This window comes from Diabrotica virgifera, chromosome 3 (assembly GCF_917563875.1).
Source record: "Diabrotica virgifera virgifera chromosome 3, PGI_DIABVI_V3a".
Lineage (NCBI taxonomy): Eukaryota > Metazoa > Arthropoda > Insecta > Coleoptera > Chrysomelidae > Diabrotica > Diabrotica virgifera.
Window position 1 is genome coordinate 47,421,510 of NC_065445.1, and position 25,500 is coordinate 47,447,009.

Below are 25,500 nucleotides of genomic sequence, written 5' to 3' on the forward strand. Positions count from 1 at the left end.
TCTGAAAATTGTCACATTTTGATATAAGGCGGTCTTCTTCAAAAGTAGCGATATAAGCAGTTTAAATGAATGAATATACGATAAATTAGTATCCTCCCATTGCCCGGTAATACTGGTCAAGCAATAATCTGTATAACTGATACTTACATTCACCCAGCCCAATCAAACTGAAGGTTAACGATCCAATGAACATCAAACAGATGACATCCAATGAAAATCCAAACGCAGAACTGGTACTAATAAACATGAACCAAGCACTGGTGTGGCTATCTTGGTGCTTGTCGAATTCTGCTCTAAGGATGTTTTGAGCTTTAAAGGCTCTTATGGTGGTGAGTCCTTCCAATGTAGCTGTCAGATGACTAAAGACTGGACTTTTCACTGCAAAAATAAATGTATGAGTATAATAGAATAATGTGTGCTTAATTAAATCTTCATTTAATACGAATAGTTAGCAAATGACACAATATGAAGAGAAGTGCAATAATTGCGTACAACCAGACCATCAATCAGTTTGTAGAAGACTCTGCAGGAAAAAAGGGTTTACAATTATATCTATTCATTTAATCAGTTCAATTTCAGTGTTGCTATTCTCTCTACTGCATCAGCCACTCCTGATCTTTGTCGTATCTGGAAGTTTAAGATCTTGTCTCGTAGTGAAACGCCCAAAATATCACGCTTCATCGCCCTTTGAGACACACGGATCTTTTGCACTGTTCTCCTTGTCATGGTCAACGTTTCCGCTCCGTAAATCAACACTGGCAAAACATACTGATTAAACGTTTTTCTTTTAAGAGATATTGGTATGTCAGTCGATTTTAAAATATGGTTCAGCTTACCGAAGGCTGCCGTCTTATACGACTGAGAGTTTATCATAGTATAAATTATCTAATAACGCCACATAAATTGGAACTTTATACTCAGTACATTTTTCCATTAGTGCTATTACGGTGTGTAAGTGGTTTATGGTATGGTGGCGGGGGTAGTTAGCCCCTATGATGGGGTTGATTAACTCGAACACTATTACCAGATATATATTTATTTATCAACACTAAATATATCAGTAACGAGTTGGTGAACAAAGTATATATTCTAACTACTTGATGTCTGAATAATGAATAACGAATAAAGAAGAATGATCTCCAATACTTTCTCCGTATCTTTAAATAAACTCGAAATTGTTTTTATTATGACTGCCGACACCGAATCGACCGTGAAATATTAATAATATCAAAATAGCTGACTAGGTCTTTCTCGAAACGAGTGCTCTACATTGTGAGATCAATGTCACCTAATTATTCTACTATAAACAATAATGTTTGTGTAAGACCTTTAAAAATTAAATCGATATGAATTGTTCTTAATTATTTTGGATGCTAATATAAATGCTATACAATGGTACTAAAATGTTTTCTGAATCCAGCCTGCTTGATAGGTTGGTAGAAGTCGAGCTTATTTGTTAGGGCTAGACGGTTGGTTATGATTTTTTTTTCTTCCTTATTGGCTTTGGATTACTTGATCCATTCAGCCAAGATAGATAATAAATTACTGTTTGCTACAATATTCCAAATATAATACATTGCATTACATAATACATTAGGTACATGTGCGCACATATAATACTTATGCACGCACATACATACATACATATGTAGAAGTGGAAACATTTAATTGACCAGTAGGTATACTCCTCATTCATGGCCCTAACCAACTTAAATTAATTTACAAATAATTAAATCGACAAAAAAAAACTACATGCTAATACTAAATACTAATACTAAATGCTAATAAATATATGCTTTTTTTACACAGCGATAAGGCTTCAACCCGGATCAACCCCGCGGAGGTTTACACCCTCTTTGTGTTTTTAATTTTTTTTTCTCTTTTTTATTTTTTTATAATTTATTATGCTTTTTTTTTATTTATTTAATTTTTTTTTTTTTTTAAATAAGATTTAATTTTTTTTTATACACTTTTTTTGTATACATATTTTTTTGTATAATTTTTTTTTCTTTTTTTTCTTTTTTTAATTTTTTCAATATAAACTTTTATACAATTCTATTCTTATTACCTCCCTGCAAAATCTACTTAATGAACTTTCACAGGGAGACAATATTACATAATAAGGATAAACATAAAAAAACAATAATTATTGCTAAACACATTCAACCGGACTCATTCAGTGCAAGTTAAATTTTCCTCTTAGTCCTTTTTAAAAACTCCCAGATGATTTGTTTAATTTTAGAATTTCTACGAGACAAATATAAAAGAGAAGCATTATTTTGTGGGAAAGGTATTTCTTCTTGAACCAGATTGTGCATCAAAAACTTATGATTTTGATTTTGATTTGGTTATGATTTTGTTTTAGTCATTCATACATATATGTGACAGTAAATGTTTTATAGCAGTAAGATACTAGGTTTCAAAATACTTACTTCTTCCCTCGAGCCGCTTAATATTGTTGGATGATCGAAGATAGACTATCCTAATAAAGGAAAACAAAATTCCCAATATTATTACAACGATAACTGATGCCGGGTTTACGTAAAGGACTAATACCAAGTGTCCAAGCATTTTGAGGGTGACCTGAAAATAAAAATGTATCGTTAAATATGGTTCTGGTTTCTAAAATTCTGATACCCAACCAGAACATTAGTATTGGTGGGAAAGAAATAGAACCCGTAGATAGAGATAAATACCTGGGACATAAAATTATAATTGGCAGGGATAATCAGACTCATGAACTGAAGAGAAGAATCGGTCTTGGGTGGGCATCATATGGAAAACTGAGAGAAACTTTTAAAAGTGAGCTGCGTAGATGCCTAAAGAGGAAGGTATTGGATCAGTGCGTTCTCCCAGTCTTGACATATGAAGCAGAAACACAAAAGCAGAAACGAACAGATCATGAGAAGAACCAAGGTAACTGACGTCATTGAAATGATAGCCAGACTAAAATGGAGATAGACGGAACACATAGCCAGAATGACACATGGGCGATGGGCAAAGAGGTTATTGGAATGGATGACAAGGGAAGACAAGAGAATCGTCGGTCGACCACCTACAAGATGAACCGACGATTTAAGAAGGCTCAATAAAAAGTGGATGAGAGCGGTGCAAGATTGACGGGGTTGGAAACAAGAGAAAGAGGCCTATGTTCAGCAGAGGATTTTGAGGCTGGATGATGATCGTTAAATATTGCATTATACTGCGGTTACTATATTTCGAGAAACTGAGCTTCACTAAGCTTGGGATTATTTTGAGAGAGTAATTGTCGAAAAAACACAACATAAAAGTTTTTACTACTCATCACTACAATCTAGTTGGTCGCAATTATCGGCTCGTTACAAATGCAAAACTTCAAACAATACGGATGTTTTAGAAACCAGGCTAAGTACAAGGCAGACCATTGTCTGATGACACTATCCAGCAAGGAGAAGATCTTGTAAGATGATTAGCAAATAGTAAAAACAAATTGGACCAAACTATTGATCTGTATGAATATAAAGCAAATCAGCAGGCGGACCTGGAAGTTGATTAAAAACCTGAGAAACGACTCTGATCCTCCACTCCCATATATCTTAAAGATAAATCCAGACCAAATGGATATTGTGAAATAGTTAGATTAAAGGTAAAAAAACAAAGGTAAAGTTAGATGATTTCTGAAGTAACCAGAAAAGTATACAAAGGAAGAAGCAAAAAAGGAATCATGGAAAACATTTTTATCAACAATAAACAGTTCTACCCCGGCAGCAATAGTGTGGAAACAAATTAACAAAATTTCGAGACGTCACACAAACTCTTCTATAAGATGTTTAGAATATAATAACAAAATTCATACATCTAGACCTCAGATAGCTAATACATTAGCCTCATCATATGAGTCATATTCAAGTAATGAAAATTATTCTCAAGAGTTTTTACAGTTTAAGACTAAAGAAGAATTAGTAGAATTTAGTCATAATGAAACCGATAGCCTGCCAGTAAATTCAACAATACTGGAAGAAGAGTTAACTGAATCTATAAATTCTATTAAAAACTCAAGTCCTGATCCAGATGATATTCCTATCATTTTCCTTAAAAAGTTGCCTAGAAATGGAACTGCCTACTTACTAAAGATATATAACAAAATATGGCTTGAAGGAGTGTTTCCAAACACTTGGAATAATGTTTACACAATACCTATCCTTAAACCTGGTAAACGACGTTCAGACCCAAACTCCTACCGGCCGGTATCGTTAGGATGTGCAATGAGCAAAGTACTCGAGAAATTAATCAACCAACGCCTTATTTGGATACTCGAGCAAAGATCTGTTATATATCTAACAAAGTAGATTTCGTAAAGATAGATCAACCCTAGACAACTTAGTTGACCTCGAGTCCGAAATACACGAAGCTCTAGCAAATAATCAGAGCTGCATAGCGGTGTTTTTTGATATAACCAGAGCATTTGATACAGTGTGGCGCCATGGTATAATTAAAACTTTACATGAATTAGGTATACAAGGAAATATTCTAAATTTTATCACTAATTTTTTAAAAAACCGAAGCTTCCAAGTAAAAGTTGACGATTTTATTTTTAATAAAAGAATACAGGAAAATGGTACCCCCCAAGGATCATCGATTAGTGTTACTCTTTTTCTTGTTGCTATAAATAGCATTATGGAAAATGATACTCCACCAGTAAAGAGTAGACTATACGCAGATGACCTCATAATTTATTGTAAAGGAAGAAATATAGAACTAATTAAACAAACTTTACAAGATGCTATTTTGAAATTAGAAAAATGGTCAAAGAAATCGGGAATGGAATTTAGTGCCAATAAAAGTAAATGTATTCATTTCACCAGTAAACGCAATGTTAGTAGTCCCGAACTTTTTAATCTATAATCAAAAAATAGATTATGTTGACTGTAAATCTTCCTTTGGAGTAAATTTTGACAATCATTTAAATTTTAAGCAACATATTTATCATCTTAAAAAATCTTGCCAACAGTATTTGAATATAATGAAGGTCCTACCCAAGTAGCAATTTTTCGACGCATTGGTTGTCAGTACAAACAAATGCACTGTATATAACGTTGCCACAGTGGACTTTCAGTTGTTTCGGCCAACGACCCCTAACCCGACTGACATTACGATGTTACAACGTTAAGTAATATCTTTAGTTATATGGGCAACTAAGTTATTACTATTGTGACAACTACATATCACAGTTAAGTTTTTTCAACAATCGCAACTACTTAAAAACGTTATAATGCTAAACTAATTTACGCCCATGGGTTTTCTGGCCGACTAGGTAGTTGTCTCTCACGACCCCAGGGCCTTTACGTATAGTTATATAGATGTGTGACACGTTTACGGCAACTTCAAGAGCAAAAAAAGAATTTACTTTATAACCTTACTTTTTTCTTATTATTTTATATTTTATTTTGCTGGAAATTTTCGATTTATTTAACAACCTGTTTATTTGTTTTTTATTAGGTGGTTTCTCCATTGTCCATTGTTTTATCAGTAGATTTGATAAGCTTAAATCTTTGTATCAGCTTTGCTAGACAGGGTTGCCAGGCCAGTTCTTACTCTTTCAGTACTATATCCGTTGCAAGATAATTTGGCTGAAACTCCGACAAAATATGTACTTTTTGTATATATTTTGTCTGAATTCCATCCGAATTATCTTGCAGCGGATAGTAGTTTTGCTTTCAAAAAATCAATAGAAATCAGTAGATTCTTTTTAGGCCCTGTAAATACAGTAAAATCTGTGTTAACGGTTACCTGTCAAAATCGTCCGGTTTCATAATCAACTTAAAGTAAACATTAAGTAAAGTTCACTTTAAAGTTGACATTTACCCATATATGAATTGTGATAAAGGTAGGTACCAACTTACTTAAAATTTAAAATCCACTTTAACTGATTATGAAACCGAGCGTTACAATCATTTTGAAAATTCTCCAAACCAATTATATGAAGATTTTCTTATTTAGATCTGGTATTTACCAGTTTCATTTCTCTATCCATCTATTATCATCATCTACGTCCTGAATCTTATTTTCGGTAATGACATTGGGAAATTGTAACAAAATGTCTGAAAATTAATTTAGAAATGGGGTGAATACTATTAAAAAGCAAATTTTATTTTAGTGATCACAAAATATTGAAATATACCAAACATCTAATAAAAAACATTGCCTACTAGAATTTTTTAAATAACATCAAAAATATACCAAAACAGTAGATATCTACTAAATGTGGCAACGCTGTTAAGGAGAATGATGCACTTCATTGCACTGGTCACATGACCTCTGTCACCCAATAAGAGGGTGCGTTCTAAAGTGGTTGGGATAGTCGGTCCAGGCCGTGTTTGGTCGGCGATTGGACTTCTCGGTTGTATCATCCGTCTATGGTTGGTAATAAGGTATATTTTAAGTAATATTGGTAATGTTGTTTAATGCACCATTTTGGTTTTTTTGGGATATAAAGAAAATAAAAACACAAAATATAAAAAATGCAGGCATTTTCTAATACCTTTAAAAGCACCATCAATACATTAAATTTATACAAAACATCTTTAACATAAATTCTGGCTTTTATATTAAAATTAGATTTTTTAAATTTACATATTTTTTGTTAAAAAGGTGATAAAAAATGAGCGCGTGTGTTTTTTAAAGGTGGAATATCCATATTTGACGATAATCTGAGATGCGTTTATAAATTTCACATCAGGTAATTTTGTTTAAGTCCTTATTTATGTCTTTATATAAATTTAAATACCTGATATGATGTCAAAATAGTTTACTTTTTATATAGGTAAAAAAACATAACCAGTCCGACTCTTTGAGCAACCATAGCACGCAGGCACTTTTTATAGTCGCTTCAGTTGTCTTATGCAACGCTTAAGGTTGCCTAGGCAACGTCAAGATAACTCAAAAATCGTCCACCAAATTAGTGCAGAATTGGGTCGTCTTCTAGGCAATAACAACGTTGTAACAAAACGTTGCCACGCGGTAGACAACGTTGTCGCGCCGACAAATTGCTACTTGGGTAGCTACTAAAAATTGGGGATGTGATCAAGATATCCTATTGACAGTATATAAAAGCCTTATTAGATCTAAAGTTGATTATGGCTCAATACACTACAAGTCAATCACTTTTAAAAGAGTTACAAACAATCCAAAATGCTGCTGTAAGAATAGCCTTGGGAGCTTTTTGTACTACACCCACAGCATAGGCGTAACCAGGATGATCCTAAGGGGGGGTTACAACTACCTGAAAGGGGGGGGTTACAACTACTGGAAGGTCTCTGAGGGCTATGGTGTTAAGCGTATAGAGCTCAAAGTACATCCCAATGGGGGGGTTACAACCCCCAAAACCCCCCCTGGTTACGCCTATGACCCACAGATAGCTTACTATGTTTAGCAGGAGAAATGCCTCTGGAATTAAGAAGACAATACCTGAGCATAGCATATGCCGCAAATGTGTCAGCAAATAATGAAAATCCCGTCAGAGATAATGTCTTTGCTTCTCGTTTTCACCAAACATACCTTCAAAAGAAAAAAATCTAAACCCCCTTTCTATGAAAGACTTAACAGATACATGACCAGTAATAATATTGTCTTTCCAACGTTATACCAAACCAACCTCTTTACCACTCCTCCTTGGATTGTCAGAAAACCCTTTTTAGACATGAGTTTAACAAAGACTAGTAATCAACTGTAAGTATATAAGTAATATAAGTATCAGAATTATCAACATACATATACTGATGCATCCAAATCAAAAAAAAGGAGTTGGATGTGCTTTCGTACACAATGACTATACTGCTTCATACAAAATCTCGAATTTTAGCACAGTATACACAGGAATAGACAGATGCCTAATAATAACAGATTCTTTAAGTTCTATTAGCAGCTTAGGCATTATTTACCCAACCCATCCTTTGTTGCGGTTGATAAAGAACCATTTATACCAACTTCAGCAAAAGAATGCCATAGTAAAGTTTATGTGGATTCTGTCGCATATAGGTATACATGGTAATGAAAGAGTAGATGATCTAGCCAAATCTTCAGTTAACAACGAAGAGTTAACAGACACTACATACAAGAAAGATTTTCATCACCGGATAAACTCCACACTAAGTGAACGGTGGCTTCAAACTTGGAAGCAGTCGCAACAAAAGTTGAGGGAAATAAAAACAACAGTTACAAGATGGAAGAGTAAGTGTACCAACAGGAAAGAGCAGACTATATTAAACAGACTGAGATTAGGACATACACGCCTAACACATGAATACCATATTACTCGAAGTGTTAATCCAATGTGCGGTAAGTGCGGTAACAGCTAAGTGTAAAACATATATTCGTTGAATGCCCAGCATATGCAAATAACCGGAAAAAGTGTAAACTATCGAAAACGCTGCGTGAGTGTTTAGAAGAGGACTGTGACTTTTCGTCAGTTTTAAGCTTTTTGAAATCAATAGTGATCTACAACCAAATATAAACATCAACACTGTGAAAATCAACATATGTATATGAAAATATATGTATATGTATTACCTAATGTTAATTTATGTATCTATCAATGTATCAAAAACTTTGTAATACCGAGCGGCGCTAATAACCATATAGGTTGATGCGCCTTAAATTTAAATAAAAAAAAGTATACAGTGCAGATAGAGGATAAGTCGAATAATAAAATCAGCGCAATCTTGAGACTCAGCAAGAGATTTAGTAAAAGCAAATAAAAAAAATGTACTTAATATAAAATGAAGTAGGACATACCTTACTTTTATATTTCTTTATTAACAAAATGACACTTACCCTAGAAGCTTCGAATAACATCCTTGGCAAGATTTCATCTACAGAACCAATATCCTTTGAAAACCGATTCAAGATTCTTCCACTTGGATTTTTATCAAAAAATCTCATATATGTATTAGTTACTCCAGTGAACAACATGCCGTGTAAATTCTCAGAACAATTTAGAATAAATCTGTAAAAACTAAGTGACCTGGATAACGTTGTAACCAAGCAAAAGACTAAAATTGCACCATAAATTATCAAACAAGTTTGGCTACTCCAATTCATGTAAAAGGGCACACTTTCATCAACTACAGTAGAGTTTAATGCATTCACAGTGGTAGAATTTAACACATCAACTGCGGTAGAGTTTATCGCATCAACTGCGGTAGAGTTTAATGCATCAACTACGGTAGAGTTTAATACATTAGCTGCGGTAGAGTTCAATGTCATCTGGTACTCTTCGATATTCGTCCAGAAACTAATGAACCAATCTATAACAGTGGCGCTGGCTTGAGCTATAGTAAGAAGAGTAACTAAAAATATTATTTCGCAGATGCTCATGCCCGACTTAAAGAATTCGAGGAATAAGGAACCTTTAACTTTTCCTTTAGATGTTTCTTCTTGCATTTCTTTGACAATGGCTTTCATTTTTCCATTCATTTTGGAAAGATCCATCGTGCTCATAGTCTTAGCTTCCTGTTCTTCTATAGCAGAATCTTGAGACTTTTGACGTTTTAAAATTTCTTCGATTTCTTCGGTTAAGTGGACAGTGAGAGGGTTGTCGCTTTTTAGTAGTTCTGAATAGGTGCCTTCAATTTCGATGCCTCCCTGAAAATTAAAATTATGTTTACGATTAATTTGCTTTAACTTAGTTATGTGCATTTATTAAAATCATTGTTCCAGATGTAGACTATACAAAATATTCATCTAGAAATGGAATAATTATTGAGATATTTTAGAATAATTTCTAGTTTGAAGAGTCCCCATATCTTTTATCTGCGAAACAAATTGTCCAACTCATTATCGAAGATCATTGTCATTATTTATGAACTAGGAATTTCACAAGATTGAAGAAAAGAATGAGGAAATTTCTGAGTAAACAAAGATTCAATCTGCAAATCTGATATCGGATGGTGAAATGTTATATCCACTCTATTCTTCTTTATGGTGTCGAAGCTTGGACTCTTATTGTTGACCTAATGAGAAAGCTTTATGCTTTTGAGATGTGGCTTTTCAGGAAAATTTTGAATATACCGTGAACCGATGTATTACGAACGAAATGGTGTTGCATAGAATGGGAAGAGACAGAGAACTTTTGACCCCCATTAAAAAGAGAAAAACAGCATATTTGGGCCACATACTTAGAAATGATAAGTACGAGTTATTACAGCTGATTATGAAGGGTAAAATCGAAGGTAAAAGGGGTCCTCTTAGAGGACAAATATCCTGGCTGAAAAATATTCGCGACTAGGCCGGGTTAAATACACAGACGCTTTTCAGAAAAGCAGAAGATAGAGAAGAATTTGCAATGGTTATAGTCAACCTTCATTAGTGGAGTCGGCATTAGAAGAAGAAGAAAAAAAAGAAGAAGAAGAAGAAGAAGAAGAAGAAGAAGAAGAAGAAGAAGAAGAAGAAGAAGAAGAAGAAAGGAAACAGCAAGAAATTCAAAAACATTCACAAAAAGGGATTCAAATATGTCAACCATATAAACCAATACTCTGGGTGTAAAGAGAGAAGTGGCAGACTGACAGTGCGCGTGAACATTTCAAAGGAATAACGTATTTTATGTGTCTCCAGGCCTAAAAATATCTTCCAAAAAGTGTAAAAATGGCGTGGACTGTAAAAGTGAGAGCAAAAAAAAATTTTTTACAACTCTACAAGAAGCCTAAAGGCAGTTCATCTTCACAATGGCAATATATTTCTGGTTGGTTTTCGGGTGGAAATGCATGGTGGAGACACCAAATATCTATGTTACCTTTGCTTATGGGGTAGTAGAGCCGATACACTTCAACCAGCAACACTTATGATCTCACTGGAACGAGTTTCAAATGTGGAGCGCCATCATACTTTAATGCCTCCAGTGCATATAAAATTAAGTCTCATGAAGCAGTTTGTAAAGGCTCTTCGTCAAGATTCTGAGGCCTTTTGATATTTAAAATCATTTTTCCAGAAACTGTCACAGTCACAGGCTGACAACTATACCTCGCTTATTTTGAATATGTGTGTAGACAAGGCGAAAACGGCGGATTCGTTGGAAGAAATATTCCCATGAGATTTTTTTTGCATAATCACATTCGTGAGACACCCCAGAATAAGGTTCAAGAAGTCGCCCACACGAAAAGTGGTCCAATTTGTTTTAACAATTTTTTTAATCAAATTGCAAAAATCAATATTTTCGGCCCGGACAAATTTTTTTTAGATTTTGTGGACCATTCTGGACAGAAAAGGTTTCTTTAAATTTTTCTCTAAAGTTGATCGTGTTCGAGTTATAAGCAATTTAAAATTTGAAAAATGCGAAAATGGCCATTTTTAAGACTTAATAACTCGGTTAAAGATAATTATTATTATGAAAGTCAGAAAGCAAGTAAATCAAATTTAAAGCCCCCCTTCATGACACTGAAGAAATTTGTGTCATTATTTGATTAATAAGCTGTATTTTTATTTAATAATAATGAGCGGTAAGCTCGTATTGACGCGGCTGTAAATGTGAGTGCGAGTGAGATGCGCCATTGGACTGCCCACGGTAGACAAAAACTACCGTCTTGGTCTACCGTGGGACTGTCTGAATGGCATCTCTTTCGCACTCATCATGGACGGCCGCCTAATACGTGCATGGTGCTCATTATTTTTACTTAAAAATATCAGCTTAGTAATCAAATAATGACAAGAATTTTTTCAGGATCTTGTAGGGGGGCTTAAAATTTTGATTTAGTCACTTTCTGACTTTCATAGTAATAACTTTTAACCGAGTTATTAAGCTTTGAAAATTGCCATTTTTCGTTTTTTTCAATTTTAAAATGCTTTTACCTCGAAAAAATCGACTTTAGAGAAAAATTATAAGAGACCTTTTTCATCCAGAATAGTCCAAAAAACCTAGAAAAAATTGTCCGGCTAAAAATTATAATTTTTGCAATTTGATTAAAAAAACATTGTTAAAAAAAATTTAGACCGCTTTTCGGGTGGGCGACTTCTTGAATCTTATTCTGGAATGTCTCACGAATGACATGTGATTATGCAAAAAAATCTCATGGGAGTATTTTCTCCAAAGAACCCGCCGTTTTCGCCTTGTCTAGTGTGTGAGTTTTGTTTTGTGGCGCTGGAACTAAGCCAATTAGCCATATTTCTAATATGCTTGACAGCTTCAAAGTCATGGTTTGCAAAATCGCAAAATGTATCTTAAAGTACAAATCTACATGCTCCCTTGAATCAATTTAAAAACAACTTGCAATATCTTAAGCAGATCAGCTAGCGCTAGGTTTTGTGCTCAAGAGTGCCTCAAAATGCCTTAATTTAGCTGAAATAGGTATTTATTGTCTCAGACAATGAAGCTGCACTGAAGGATCTGAAGTCCGTAAATTATAAGTGCTATGAACAACTTACAATTGCAATCAATTCATTAAGCAGCTGACAGGGCACTCCCAAGTGAATACCATTACGTTACAGGAATGTTGATACTACAGACACAATAACTTACTGCGTTTTTTTCTACATATTTTAAAGATATCATAGTATGAGAAAACACAATTGAAAAATATTTTTCTTGGCGTTTCAGCTTCCAAATCGAAAGCAGTTTACAAGATACAAGTTTTTGAAGAATTATTATATAGCTTCTGACCAGTCTTCAAAACGTACAAAAATATCGAGGTAAAAATTTTAAGATTTATCACTAAATTATACTCCCACCAACTTGGAAATAAATTAGCTAAAAACAACTGTTATAAACAGCACTGATGATTGTTCACATAATAGTGTAAGAAGGAATTTACCTATGGAATTAAAAATTGATTGTCAAACTATACTACAAGTAGAAACAGTATTGACTTACATTATTGAGAACGAGAATGTGATCAGCAGTTTTTAAATAATAAACTTGATGGGTTACTAATATTCTTGCTTTCTTAGCTAAAAATCCATTAATGCAGTCTTCATATAATACTTTGGAAACAATACTGTCAACGGCAGAAAGTGGATCATCCAGTAAATATATATCAGCATCTTTGTAAATAGCACGAGCTAGATTAATCCTAGCTTTTTGACCACCACTGAGATTGGCGCCTTTCTCTCCTATCAGAGTGAAATCTCGGTCGGGGAATTGGTCAAAATCTTTTCTGAGTTCGCATACTTTTAATACTTCATCATAGCGGGCTTTGTCAAAGTCGGAACCAAAAAGAATGTTTTGCCTAATACTGCCGGAAAAGATCCAAGGTTCTTGGGAGGCGTAGGAGAGTGTGCCGTGGACGGCTAGGCTTCCGTCAACTATATCAAGTTCACCTATAAAACATGTTTACGTTAGACCTAATGAAAATTATTTTAAATATTTACACAACTTATCAACTAAATTTAAAGAAAAAAACGAGATTTTACAAGCTCTATGAAAGTCAGATTTCTCCCAACCAGTTCGGGTCATAAATGCTGTTGGTACGAGAGAGGCTTTTTTTTAATTGCAAGTCTTATTTCAGAGATGCTGAGACGTCAATTGCGATGTATCTATACACATATCTGGTTGATAACGAGAAACCTTTTGATCGAGTACAGCACGACAAGATGATGCAAATACTTAAAGAAGCAGGAATTAACAACCAAGATCTTAAAATAATTAGAAACCTTTACTGTAAGCAGACCGCAAAGCTTAGAGTTGAATATAAACACACCAATAGGTCAAAATCATACATGGAGTGAGACAATATTATATTTTGTCTCCTCTGATCTTCAATCTCTACTCTGAAAGAATATTATTTATCGAAGCTTTGTACGAAACTGAAAAACTACTAAATGGGTACAACCTAAACAACATCGGTATGCAGCATCAGGTATGACACAATAGTATTTGCGAATAACCTAGAAAACCTACAAGTCCTTATGAACAAAATCACGTATTACAGTCAAGACTATGGACTAAATTTGACCGTAAAGAAGACAAATCTTCCGAAGGTCAACTGTACGTCAACCAAACTTCTGTAGAAAGATCACTACGACTACCTCGGCACCTTAATAAATGAAGAATGGAGGAACAACCAAGAGATTAGAGCGCGCATCGGAAAAGCTATATCTACCTTCAACAGGATGGGTACCTTCTTCAAGAGCCACAGCCTTTCTCTTGGCATGAAAGTAAGAATGCTGCGATGCTACGTCTGGAAAATTGTTTGTAATCTAGATGTCATCTGGTCCATCCTAGCTTGTAGCACTAGTCCGCTATTTATCGGCCTGTATGCTTTAAAAATTTGTAAAAATCTCAGGCAGTAGATGGTTACCAAGGATTCTACAATCCGACCTATAGAGAATTTTCTCTTTCTCTGGGTAGGTGTAGCTAACGCGTCCGTACTCATATAATATTTTATTATTTTGCTTAGTGGAACAGCTAGAATTAGTTGACTTCGGGACAGGGGCGTAACAGAGGCCCCCGCAGCATGAAGCTTGCGGGGGGCCCCAGTACGTCAGGGGCCCCATCTTGTCGTCTAATATATGTAAAAACGTGTTATTGTTATATTATTTTGCGCATACATACGCAACGTTTTTTAAACAATACCAATACACTATTGAAAACACGAAGAAAGTTGTTCATCTCATAGAATAATACTATGTAATAATGAAGTCGTTTATTAATTTTCTTTCTATTTTATTCTATATCAATAAAGATGAAAAATGTGAGTTGTCATAAACAGTGCATGAATACACTAATACAGCGTCACGACGTATTTGCTTAGCAATTTGGATTTATATTCTACTTATCCTCCACTTCAAAGTTGCAGTTGTGCCGTTGGTTGCTTTTACTTGAGGGGTGAAAGTCGCTCCTTCTCGGGGGTGAAAAATATACGTTTAAAATAAATGGAAATGGATAAATTGACTAATTATAAACAACTTTTGTTCTATAGAGCTTCCTTATCCAAGTCAATACTTTTCAAGTGACGCGAGTGAAACTTTTTATTTTTCAATAAAAAGGCGATTTTTTAGGCGGTTTTTGCAAATAACTCAAAAAATAAGTATTTTATCGAATTAAATATTATCGAAAAAGTATTTTTAGCAAAAATTTAAGTAGCTTATAAAAAACAAAAAAAATGGTGTACCTATTCATGAAGTAATGGTGTACCTACACAGTAAAAGGAAAATTGTAGCCCATGAAAAATTGTTCTTATTCATTCAGTTTCAAATTGAATATTTCAACGTGAGATAACCAGCAAATGAAGCACTTTTCGGGGAAAACTCTTGAAACTTTTTTTAATGTTTAAAAAAGAGCTTTATTTTTATTATTTATAGCATTTTTATAGCATTTTATAGCAAGCTTCTAGCATCAAAACTAAGCGAGTTACGCTCAAAAAAAGTTGGCCCCTTTTTTTGACAAAAAAAACGTCAAAATCTCCCCCTAAGTTGGATCGGTTGAAAGTTCTTATTTATGAAAAAAAAAGGTTTTATAGTAAAAAAAAAATTTTAGTTTAGAAAAATGCCCTTTTTTCAAAATAACTTAAAAAGTATCTAATTAGCAAGAGCGGCTCCACAAAAGCCCCACCACCTCGAGAATTTAAAATAATCTAAATTTAAATATTTGCAGTTCAAAAGCTTGCTACGAAAAAAATGTTTTTAGCTTTGTGCTGAGCGGTAGTAAAGGTTGTGCTGAACGAGGTAAGGTGTGAGGTAACCTAAGCTATGCATGTTCATAAAAAAAAGTTCATGGCCTCCCCTGAAAATCGGTCTTGGATCCGCCCTTGAGTATTAGTGATACGAAAAATCTCAAAGAGAAAAGAAATGTAGGTTTTGCTTTTATAAATATTTTGGATTTATTTTCTTTTTCTGTAAAACAAAAATTGGTTAAGGTATGGCTGTTCAAAATTTGCATACACTCGTAATTAGTGACTCGTTAGAGCCCTTTCAAATAAAACACATTCAAAAATAAGCACTTTGAACCGGTGAAACTTACAGATCATGAGGTCATATAAAAAAAGTTAAGTAATTTGTAAACCGGTAATGATTAGTTTCATTTGGGGTATTAAGTAGTGGGAGATTTTCACAATTTTTTTACCAAAAAAGGCTTTAACTGTATTTTGAAATTTTTATAAAAAGTAAAAATACCTAAAACTTTAACACTTTAAAATAGTTTTAATAAGTTTTCCCCGAAAAATGCTTCATTTTTTGGTTATTTCACGTTGAAAAATTCGATTTGGAATTTGACGAATAATAAGAATTTTTCATAACTTTGCATTTACTTGGTGGATAGACTTCATTTTTGTTAAATCTACATTTTTGCTACTTCCTTATACTAACTTTACAATCAAGATGCAGTTGAAATAAACAAACCAAGTCATTTTACACCAAGTGTATATACATTGTAAATCCCAAATCATGATTTTCAAAGTTTATACATTGTAAATTATGTTTCGAGTGTTCCTAGTAGCATTTGACGTGCCTTGGTTTGTTTATTTCTACTGCATCTTGATTGTAAATTTAATATAAAATACTTACTTTTTGAGTTATTTGCGAAAAACCGCCTGAAAACGTGTTTTTTTTTTGTTGAAAAATGTTGGAAGTAACTCGAAAAGTATTGACTGGACCACTTCGGTGGTGACATTGAAAATTACACGGTATCGCCATATTTCACGTTCATTTACTGGGCTATAACACATAAGTATTTGTTAAACTTGTCCCATTTAGTAAGGCTTTTAAAGGGGGCCCCATTTCAAATTCTGCGGGGGGGTGCCTGACGAATTTTGTTACGCCACTGCTTCGGGATCCACCACAGGCGGCTCTGAAGACAGTGAAAACTGTATAAACTGTATAAAAAACCCGTGTTGAGCTGCCCCCCCCCCCACTTGCAAAAATTAAAAAACAAATAGCCCTGATTTATGAGCTATTTATGAGCTCTCATATTCCGCAAACTAAAAATTTGGAGCTCGTTCCACTGAGCAGGAATTTAATACCCCAGTGGGGGGGCTGAGTCAGCCCCCCCCCACTACTTAAAAATAGGAATATTGAATCGGTTTTTGCGGCAGAATTACGAGCTATTTATGAGCTCTTGAAATTATATACTTTCGATTTTTGAGCTCATCCCCTTCACCCCCAAACAACCCTTTAATTGATTTAACTTAAGAGAAAGATGCTGAGAAAACTTAAAATATATCGTATTGCGGATATAATTCATATAGCTTATATACTCTAAGAATAAACTATTAAATCAAGAGCATTTCGATTATTGAGCTACAACCCCTTCGCAAGAAAACCACCCTATCTTCCCGGCTTAAGAGAAAGTTGTACTTAAAATGCATTAAACTAATTATTTGGCGTCTACATATCATTTAATAATTTATAAGCTTCCAAATTACACGCATTTAGATCAGTAAATTGCAATTTATTTTGTATAGTGCAGTCACTGAAGGTAAAAATCAACGATTACCTTCAATTTCGGTGAACCTTCATCGATTTTCACGAAAATTGGTCAGTAGTTAGAGGATACGTCAAGAAACAAAGGTGACATGGTACCACCTTGCGCCTTTACCCTGAGGGTGGATACCGCCCCTTCTCGGGGGTGAAAATTATTTTATAAAAAATAAATGCACAAATCAATAAAAGAACAAATTAAAAGCAAAATTTATTATATAAAGTTAATAAAATAAGTCAATACTTTTTAAGTTATTAAAGATCAAAGATTTTAATTATTTGTGAAAAAAATGCATGTTTTGAAGAGGTTTTTTGTAAATCACTGAAAAACTTTAAGTTTTTACAAAAAAGTTAATAGTAGTTTAATACGTCTAGCTTATATTCTAAGACTAAACTCTTAAATCACGCGTCTTTCGATTATAGAGCTACAACCCCTTCGCAAGAAAACGACCCCATATTCCCGGCTTAAGAGAGAGTTGTTCTTAAAATAATTTAAATTAATTATTTGGCGACTACATATCGTATAAGAGCTTGCAAAATATACGCATCTCAATTATTGAATTGCCATTTTCTTTCTATAGTGCAGTCACTGAAGGTAAAACCTTCGATTTCGGTAAATCGCCATTTATTTTCACGAATTGACAATAACAACTTGGGGTTTTAGCCTGGGGTATATGTCACCCCTTCTCGGGAGTGAAAATTACTTTATTAAAATTAACCCCACAAATCGAGAGAGGGACAAATTGTAAGCAAAATTTGTTATATAATGTGATTAAAATAAATCAATACTTTTTGAGTTATTAAAGATCAAATATTTTAATTTTTGGAAAGAAAATGCATGCTTTAGAGCGATTTTTCATAAATGTCTCAAAAACTGTAAGTTTTTACAAAAAAGTTTTCATCACTAAAATTGAAGCTAATAAAAAATATAATAAACTGCTTACATGAAAAACCCTTTAATGTTAATTTAAAGTAAGTTATTGGTAATTAAATGTATATTTTTTTCCGCGACTGTTCAAATCTAAGGGTTCAAGCTTAAATAACGGGAAAGAGATGCATTTTATAACACTTAGGTACTAAATACTTGTCAAAGTACTTAGAAATACCTATGAAAAATAAGATCCAGAAAAAGTTGATAGTATCAAAATCCGCTCACCAATTTTCGTGAAAATGAATGGAGATTTACCGAAATCGAAGGTCACAGTTGATTTTTACCTTCAGTGACTGCACTATAGAAAGAAAATGTCAATTCAATAATTGAGATGCGTATATTTTGCGAGCTCATAAATTATTAAACAATATATAGTCGACAAATAATTAATTTAAATTATTTTAAGTACAACCCTGTCTTAAGCCGGGAATATGGGATGGTTTTCTTGCGAAGGGGTTGTAATTCAATAATCGAAAGGCGCGTGATTTTAGAGTTTATTCTTAGAATATAAGCTATACGAATTAAACTACTATTAACTTTTTTGTAAAAACTTAAAGTTTTTCAGGGATTTACAAAAAACCTCTTCAAAACATGCATTTTTTTCACAAATAATTAAAATCTTTGATCTTTAATAACTTAAAAAGTATTTACTTATTTTATTAACTTTATATAATAAATTTTGCTTTTAATTTGTTCTTTTATTGATTTGTGCAATTATTTTTTATAAAATAATTTTCACCCCGGAGAAGGGGCGGTATCCACCCTCAGGGTAAAGGCGCAAGGTGGTACCATGTCACCTTTGTTTCTTGACGTATCCTCTAACCACTGACCAATTTTCGTGAAAATCGATGAAGGTTCACCGAAATTGAAGGTAATCGTTTATGTTTACCTTCAGTGACTGCACTATACAAAATAAATTGCAATTTACTGATCTAAATGCGCGTAATTTGGAAGCTTATAAATTATTAAATGATATGTAGTCGCGAAATAATTAGTTTAACGCATTTTAATTACAACTTTCTCTTAAGCCGGGAAGATAGGGTGGTTTTCTGGCGAAGGGGTTGTAGCTCAATAATCGAAATGCTCTTGATTTAATAGTGTATTCTTAGAGTATATAAGCTATAGGAATTATATTCGCAATACGATATATTTTAAGTTTTCTCAGCATCTTTCTCTTAAGTTAAATTAATTAAAGGGTTGTTTGGGGGTGAAGGGGATGAGCTCAAAAATCGAAACTATATAATTTCAAGAGCTCATAAATAGCTCGTAATTCTGCCGCAAAAACCGATTCAATATTCCTATTTTTAAGTAGTGGGGGGGCTGACTCAGCCCCACCCCCCCCCCACTAGGGTATTAAATTCCTGCTCAGTGGAACGAGCTCAAAATTTTTAGTTTGCGGAATATGAGAGCTCATAAATAGCTCATAAATCAGGGCTATTTGTTTTTTAATTTTTGCAAGTGGGGGGGGGGGCAGCTCAACACGGGTGTATAAAAAAGTTTTTCATTGCCGATGGTGGTGGCTCCCGAATCGAATTACATCTAAAGCCGTCTTTCCATATTTTGTTTTGCTCATATTTTAAGTGATAAGGATGCAGAATTCCGTTGGAATTTTATCTAGATAAATGCGTAGGTGATGAATGTATACTGCAGATTCTCCCATTGTCTGCTATTTATCGGCCTGTATGCTTTAAAAATTTGTAAAAAGCTAAGGCAATAGTTAGTCACCAAGGATTCTAAATTCCGACCTATAGAGAATTTTCTCTTTCTCTAAAATGAAAAAAATTATCGTTAAACATAAAATGTCTTACCCAAAATAGACTGTAGCAATGAACTTTTCCCACTGCCAACAGGACCAATAACACCAAGTAGAGTATTTTTTCCAAGTTTAAAATTTAGGTTTTTCAAAACAGGATCAAGTGAGTTTTCATTCCAAGACGCAACCATATTCTTACAAGCTACCATCTCTTCATTGACGTTCGAGATTACAGATCTTTTTAGGGCAGGTAATTCTTTGTGTTCTTCATTTTCGAGAAACTCTTCGATTCTGTTAATGGAAACTAGAAGTTCAGCAATCTGTGTAAGACCATTGACGAATACTCCAGCTAGTGTGTTAGCTAGGATTTGGTAATATGACATAAAAACGTACACCTGAAAATATAAATAAAGCTATTATTTTGCAACAATCTTTTATTTCAGGGAAATAAGTTTTTCTTGGGAATCTGAAGAATTCATGTATATAGCAAGATTTTAGGCAATGTACATGTACACCCATATATTTCTGGGTAATGTACTCCCGTATATACACCCAAGTATACCACCTTCTCAAATGCCTCAAAAAATATGGGCCTGAAAGTAAACGAGGAGAAAACTAAGATGATGGCATCAGCACCCAACAATAGAGCCAGAAATATCGGTCACCAATTCACTGTTGATAACTCTACCTTTGAAGTGGTGGACAAATTCAGATACTTAGGCTCCCTGATCACCAAGGAGAATGTCATGACGGAAGAAATCAAGCGAAAGATAATCCTAGCGAACAAATGCTATTTTATACGGAGTAGACATAATATGAGAAGCAGATACTTAAGCCAAAAAACAAAAATAACCATATACAAAACCCTTATACAACCAGTGTTGACATATGGATCGGAGACATGGACCATCTCCTAGGCAGATGAAAACCTTCTGCTTATATTTGAACGAAGGATCCTGAGAGGAATATTCGGTGGCATCTCTGAAAATGGTATTTGGAGGAGGAGGTACAACTACGAGGTATACCATAGATATAAACATATATTTGGTGGTAAAGACGTAGTATCTCTTATAAGAATAGGAAGACTAAGATGGGCAGGACATCTAGCAAGATCACAGCATAACAACCCTCCTAGAAGAATTCTTATGGCACAACCTGTGAGAAGTAGAAATAGGGGTAAGCCAAAACTTAGATGAAAGGATGGTGTAGATGAGGATGAGAGAAAAATAGGCGCAGCAAACTGGCAATGGTTGGCAATGGATACGACTGACTGGCGTAATAGACTTGGGAAGGTCGAGGCTCTTTCGTAGAGCTGTAGCACCATTGATGATGATGACACCCATATATTTATATCCAAATTTTAGGTAATATATCCAATATTTGTGGATTACGAGAAAGCATTTGACAGAGTAAACCATCAGAAAATGCTAGAAGCTTTAAAAGGATGCCGAATAGATCACCGCTACAGCACTGTCGTCAAAAATATCTACGATAATGCTATGGCATGCGTCAGACTCCATGAAGATACACACAAGTTCAACATCATCGGGGAGTTCGCCAGGGTGACACCATTTCTCCAAAAGTGTTCACAACATTATTGCAATAAAAAGGGCATAAACATAGGGCTGCAGTAATGCAGCATAGAAACCAGTTTCTCTGTGGTCAAATTGTACTATTTTGTTGGATACATGGTCATACATGATCAAAATTTTTGCCAATTTAGTCGAATTCGACAAAATTGAAAAATTGAACGACGCCGCAGTATCGTGAGTGGTCGGCCTTAAACTGAAGGTGTCTCAATGCATATATTATCGAATGGAATTGCTTTAAACTGATTGATTCTTCCTGTCGGTTAATCGATTTTAGGGTCAACCAAAGGCATAAAGTTTTATTGATAAAATAACACACTGGAACCCCGAGGTCTCTAGGTCATAAGTCGGTCTCTGATAACCCGGAATTCCGGCTAACCCGGACCGATTTTCATCAGACAAAACAAACATATTTTCTGTTTGACTGAGTTTTTTACCAAGAGATGAACAATACTGTACACAACTGTACGTAATTTAGATGTACACTTCCCGTCATAAAAAACTGGTATACTTTTTTTTCCCAATGTAAACCTGTGTTCAGACTTGACACAATGGTTCGTGAATCACTTCGTTGTTGCCATTACAGATAACGGAATTGCACTAAATCTAAATAAAAAAATAACGTTCAAAAATGTATAAAGTTTTTAAATAGGTATTATTTTTATCATCAAAAATCCGTATCTAATAAATTTAATAACGAGAGAGGGTTAAGTTAATCTTAAAAAATCCACTTATAACTGAAAAATTAAACGAATAAACATAATAAAAAACATTAAGTCCAGTCCTCGATGACTTATTTAATTACTTAACACCAGTCAGATTTGACAAGTTGGTCAAAATAAATTTTTAACGATGCCATGTCAATTAAAAATAAGTGTCATAAAACGAGAATAATTTCTAAAATAGAAGATGGTTGGTCTGTCCGACAATTGGCTCAAGAGTTCAATAATATTTTCGTTGAACTGGCAACGGTGCCCTAGAAATTAGAATGACACATTTGACAAGAGCAACTTACACAGCTTGAAAAACACGATTTTAGATTATAAGAGTTGTACCAGTTTTTTATGACGCGAAGTGTACCTACTGTGCATTTATTATCTATTTCATGTTTTTGCATAATGAAGTTTTTCCGTAAGTATACCTACTTTATTTTATTAATTTTTACCATATTCTCCGGCTAACCCGGATTTTCGATAACCCGGATCGGCCGCAGTCCCGATTAATACGACTTATCGAGGTTCCACTGTATTGATAACAAAGACAACAAAGTATTTAAAGTATTTAAACATTAAGATTAAAAAATATGTTAATATAAACAAAAAAACATTCAAAATTGTACTTACTCTTGCTGCCGTGATAGCTTTGTTAGTAAATACCATCGTAGCCAAAGTTGCAAACAAAGCAAATCTATTGTTGAATAAATTGAAAGCCATAAATACACCTCTTATGTACGCGCTTCTTCTAATAACATTAATTTCAGCTTTTCGTGCAAGGCTGATTAATTTTGTAAACGGTATTTCCCACGCATACATCTTAATCACCTGAATGCCCCCTATGACCTCGTTCATCAGTCTTATTCTTTCATCTGTTTTACCAGCGATTATTCTTCTATATTTTGCTGATAATTTGCCAATATACGCTAAAAGAAAAAACACTGTTGTACTGTTTTTGATATGATGGCTTTATTAGTAAATACCGTAGTCGTAGTAGTTAAAGTTAAGCTTACATCGGTCAAACTGGTAGAATCTTATAAAACGTATAGCAAAACACAAAAGGGCTTCCAATAATGGAAAACACATTCATTGTATGCATTTTCTTTGGTAAATGTGGCCAGGGATATAAGAGACAGGAACAAGTTACTAACAGGTTTATTTATTACAGTTATGCAAATAGTTATTGAGAAAGTGGACAAGTGGTAAGATATTGAGCAAGTGTACAAAATGAAATACTTAAGAGTCTAGATTATGGAAGATCTAAATCAGAAATTCGATCAAGAATAGAGCAATCAGTAGTGGCCTTTTTGAAGATGAGGAAATTTCTGAGTAACCAAAGACTCAATCTGCAATTGCGATATGGGATGGTAAAATGTTATACCCACTATATCCTTCTTTATGCTTATGGTGGAGAAACCTGGACTGATAATGTTGACTTAATGAGAAAGCAGGAAGCTTTTACGATGTGGATTTTTAGGAGAATTTTGCAAGTCCCCAGAACGGGAAGAGGCAGAGAACTTTGTTGCACTGATGTGCAACATCAGTACTGATGTACGTTGTATTCTGATGTACCTACCTTGCATGGGCATAATTGTAACAATGGTAACAACTCCAGTTGCTCCGGACCATCCAATATCTTGAAAAATGATATACATAATTATTATTGCAGAAACTGGTCCAACCCACATTTGGTGCAGTAACATCGAGGCTGAATCGAATCTGCTTACATCGTTCGAAAGAAGATTAACAATCTTCCCTACTGAACTTTTGCCGAGGGCAGTAGTGCTTAATTTGATAGCCTGAAAATTTAAAATATGTCAAAATCTATCGTAAATAGAATACAGTCAATATTTATTATGATGGTTACAATAAATTATAGATCACAAATAATTTGAAATTCGTGTTTAAAACAGTGAAAGGAAGAGCAAGATGCATATCTTCATATAATTGTAAAACAGATGAATATATGATAGAATCGCCAAGAGACTAAAATTTATTAGATATTTATAGCGATTTTGCGTTGAAAAAGTTTTTTACAAAAGACCATTCTTTTGACGAAGTTTCGGCAAGGTCGCGCTTGTCATTTTCAAGTCAAATTGGTTCTCCTTCTAGATGCCTAGGCCGCTTTGTGCTTATTTTAAGTTATTTGGTGCGCTTCTTGGGATTGGTCCTGTACATATGTAAGTCGACCTGGTCTTATACGGCAGTCTAGTTGCGTGTTTGATTTCTCATTTTAACGCTTACAAAACTACAAGTCTTGTAGCTTCCAAACCCTTTCTTGTAGGTTTTCCAAAAACTTGGTTATTCTCTCCACTTTTCGCGGTCCCTTACTTTTTCTCTTAAATCTCTCACGTCTATTTGTGACGAGTCTTGCTTTAGACTTTCATCCATTTAGACTTTAGTATTGCTTTAACATTTCGATTCTCTGGCATTTGAATAATGTGACCAAGTCGTCTACCTTTTGAGTTCGTATTTGTGGCGGTAGTACGAATATAAACAAATATAATTTGGAAAGACTAATGAGTGAATTCACCCAATTTTTGTACAGACTCAGATTGGTTATAACACTAAAAGATGCTCACAAAGAAAATAAGACGGTGGAAGAACTACACTGTCACATAAAAGACGGTATCCATAATGCAGCACAAGAGGCCATAGGATATAAGGAAAATGTGCAAAATCAAGATCCGGTGTGGTGGTCACAACAAATAATAGAGTTGGTAGATACCAAAAAGAAAGTCTATCGAATCTGGTTACAAACACAAAATCGAGAAGACTGGAGAAGATACACTTACTGGAATAGGGAAGTTAAGAAACCGTGACCAAAAGAAAAAACGAAACGTAGGGCCAAAAATGTGAAAACAAACAGATATAATGTATCGATTGGATGAATGGATGAGACTCGAATATTTGAAGCATGAATGTTTATAAGAATCATCAGAAAAAATCACAAAGGAACAGGGAGATTAAAATTCATAAGTATGTCAGAATGGGAAGAATATTACAAATCTCTATTGACCGAAGCAACACCAAGTTGAGAAATAAATTACAGAGACTTCAGAACAGATCCAGTAGACGAAGATGAAATACAGTGTGGATGGGATAAGACGAAAAGGCTTAAGATATGGATGTTCT

The 25,500-nt window shown here is 34.2% G+C and overlaps 1 protein-coding gene across 4 annotated transcripts in view; it reads right to left on the reverse strand.

Moving 5' to 3' along the window:
- Window positions 1-25,500, reverse strand: part of LOC114325813 (ATP-binding cassette sub-family C member 4) — a 92,778-nt gene that overhangs the window by 12,996 nt on the left and 54,282 nt on the right. For all 4 annotated transcript variants that reach the window (XM_028273938.2, XM_028273937.1, XM_028273939.1 and 1 more), the window contains exons 5-11: window positions 23,942-24,164; window positions 22,996-23,291; window positions 20,119-20,458; window positions 12,839-13,284; window positions 8,812-9,621; window positions 2,433-2,583; window positions 148-378 (exon numbers count right to left, since the gene is read on the reverse strand). In XM_028273938.2, coding sequence (XP_028129739.1) covers window positions 148-378; window positions 2,433-2,583; window positions 8,812-9,621; window positions 12,839-13,284; window positions 20,119-20,458; window positions 22,996-23,291; window positions 23,942-24,164 — 2,497 coding nt within the window. The remainder of the gene's footprint in view (window positions 1-147; window positions 379-2,432; window positions 2,584-8,811; window positions 9,622-12,838; window positions 13,285-20,118; window positions 20,459-22,995; window positions 23,292-23,941; window positions 24,165-25,500) is intronic.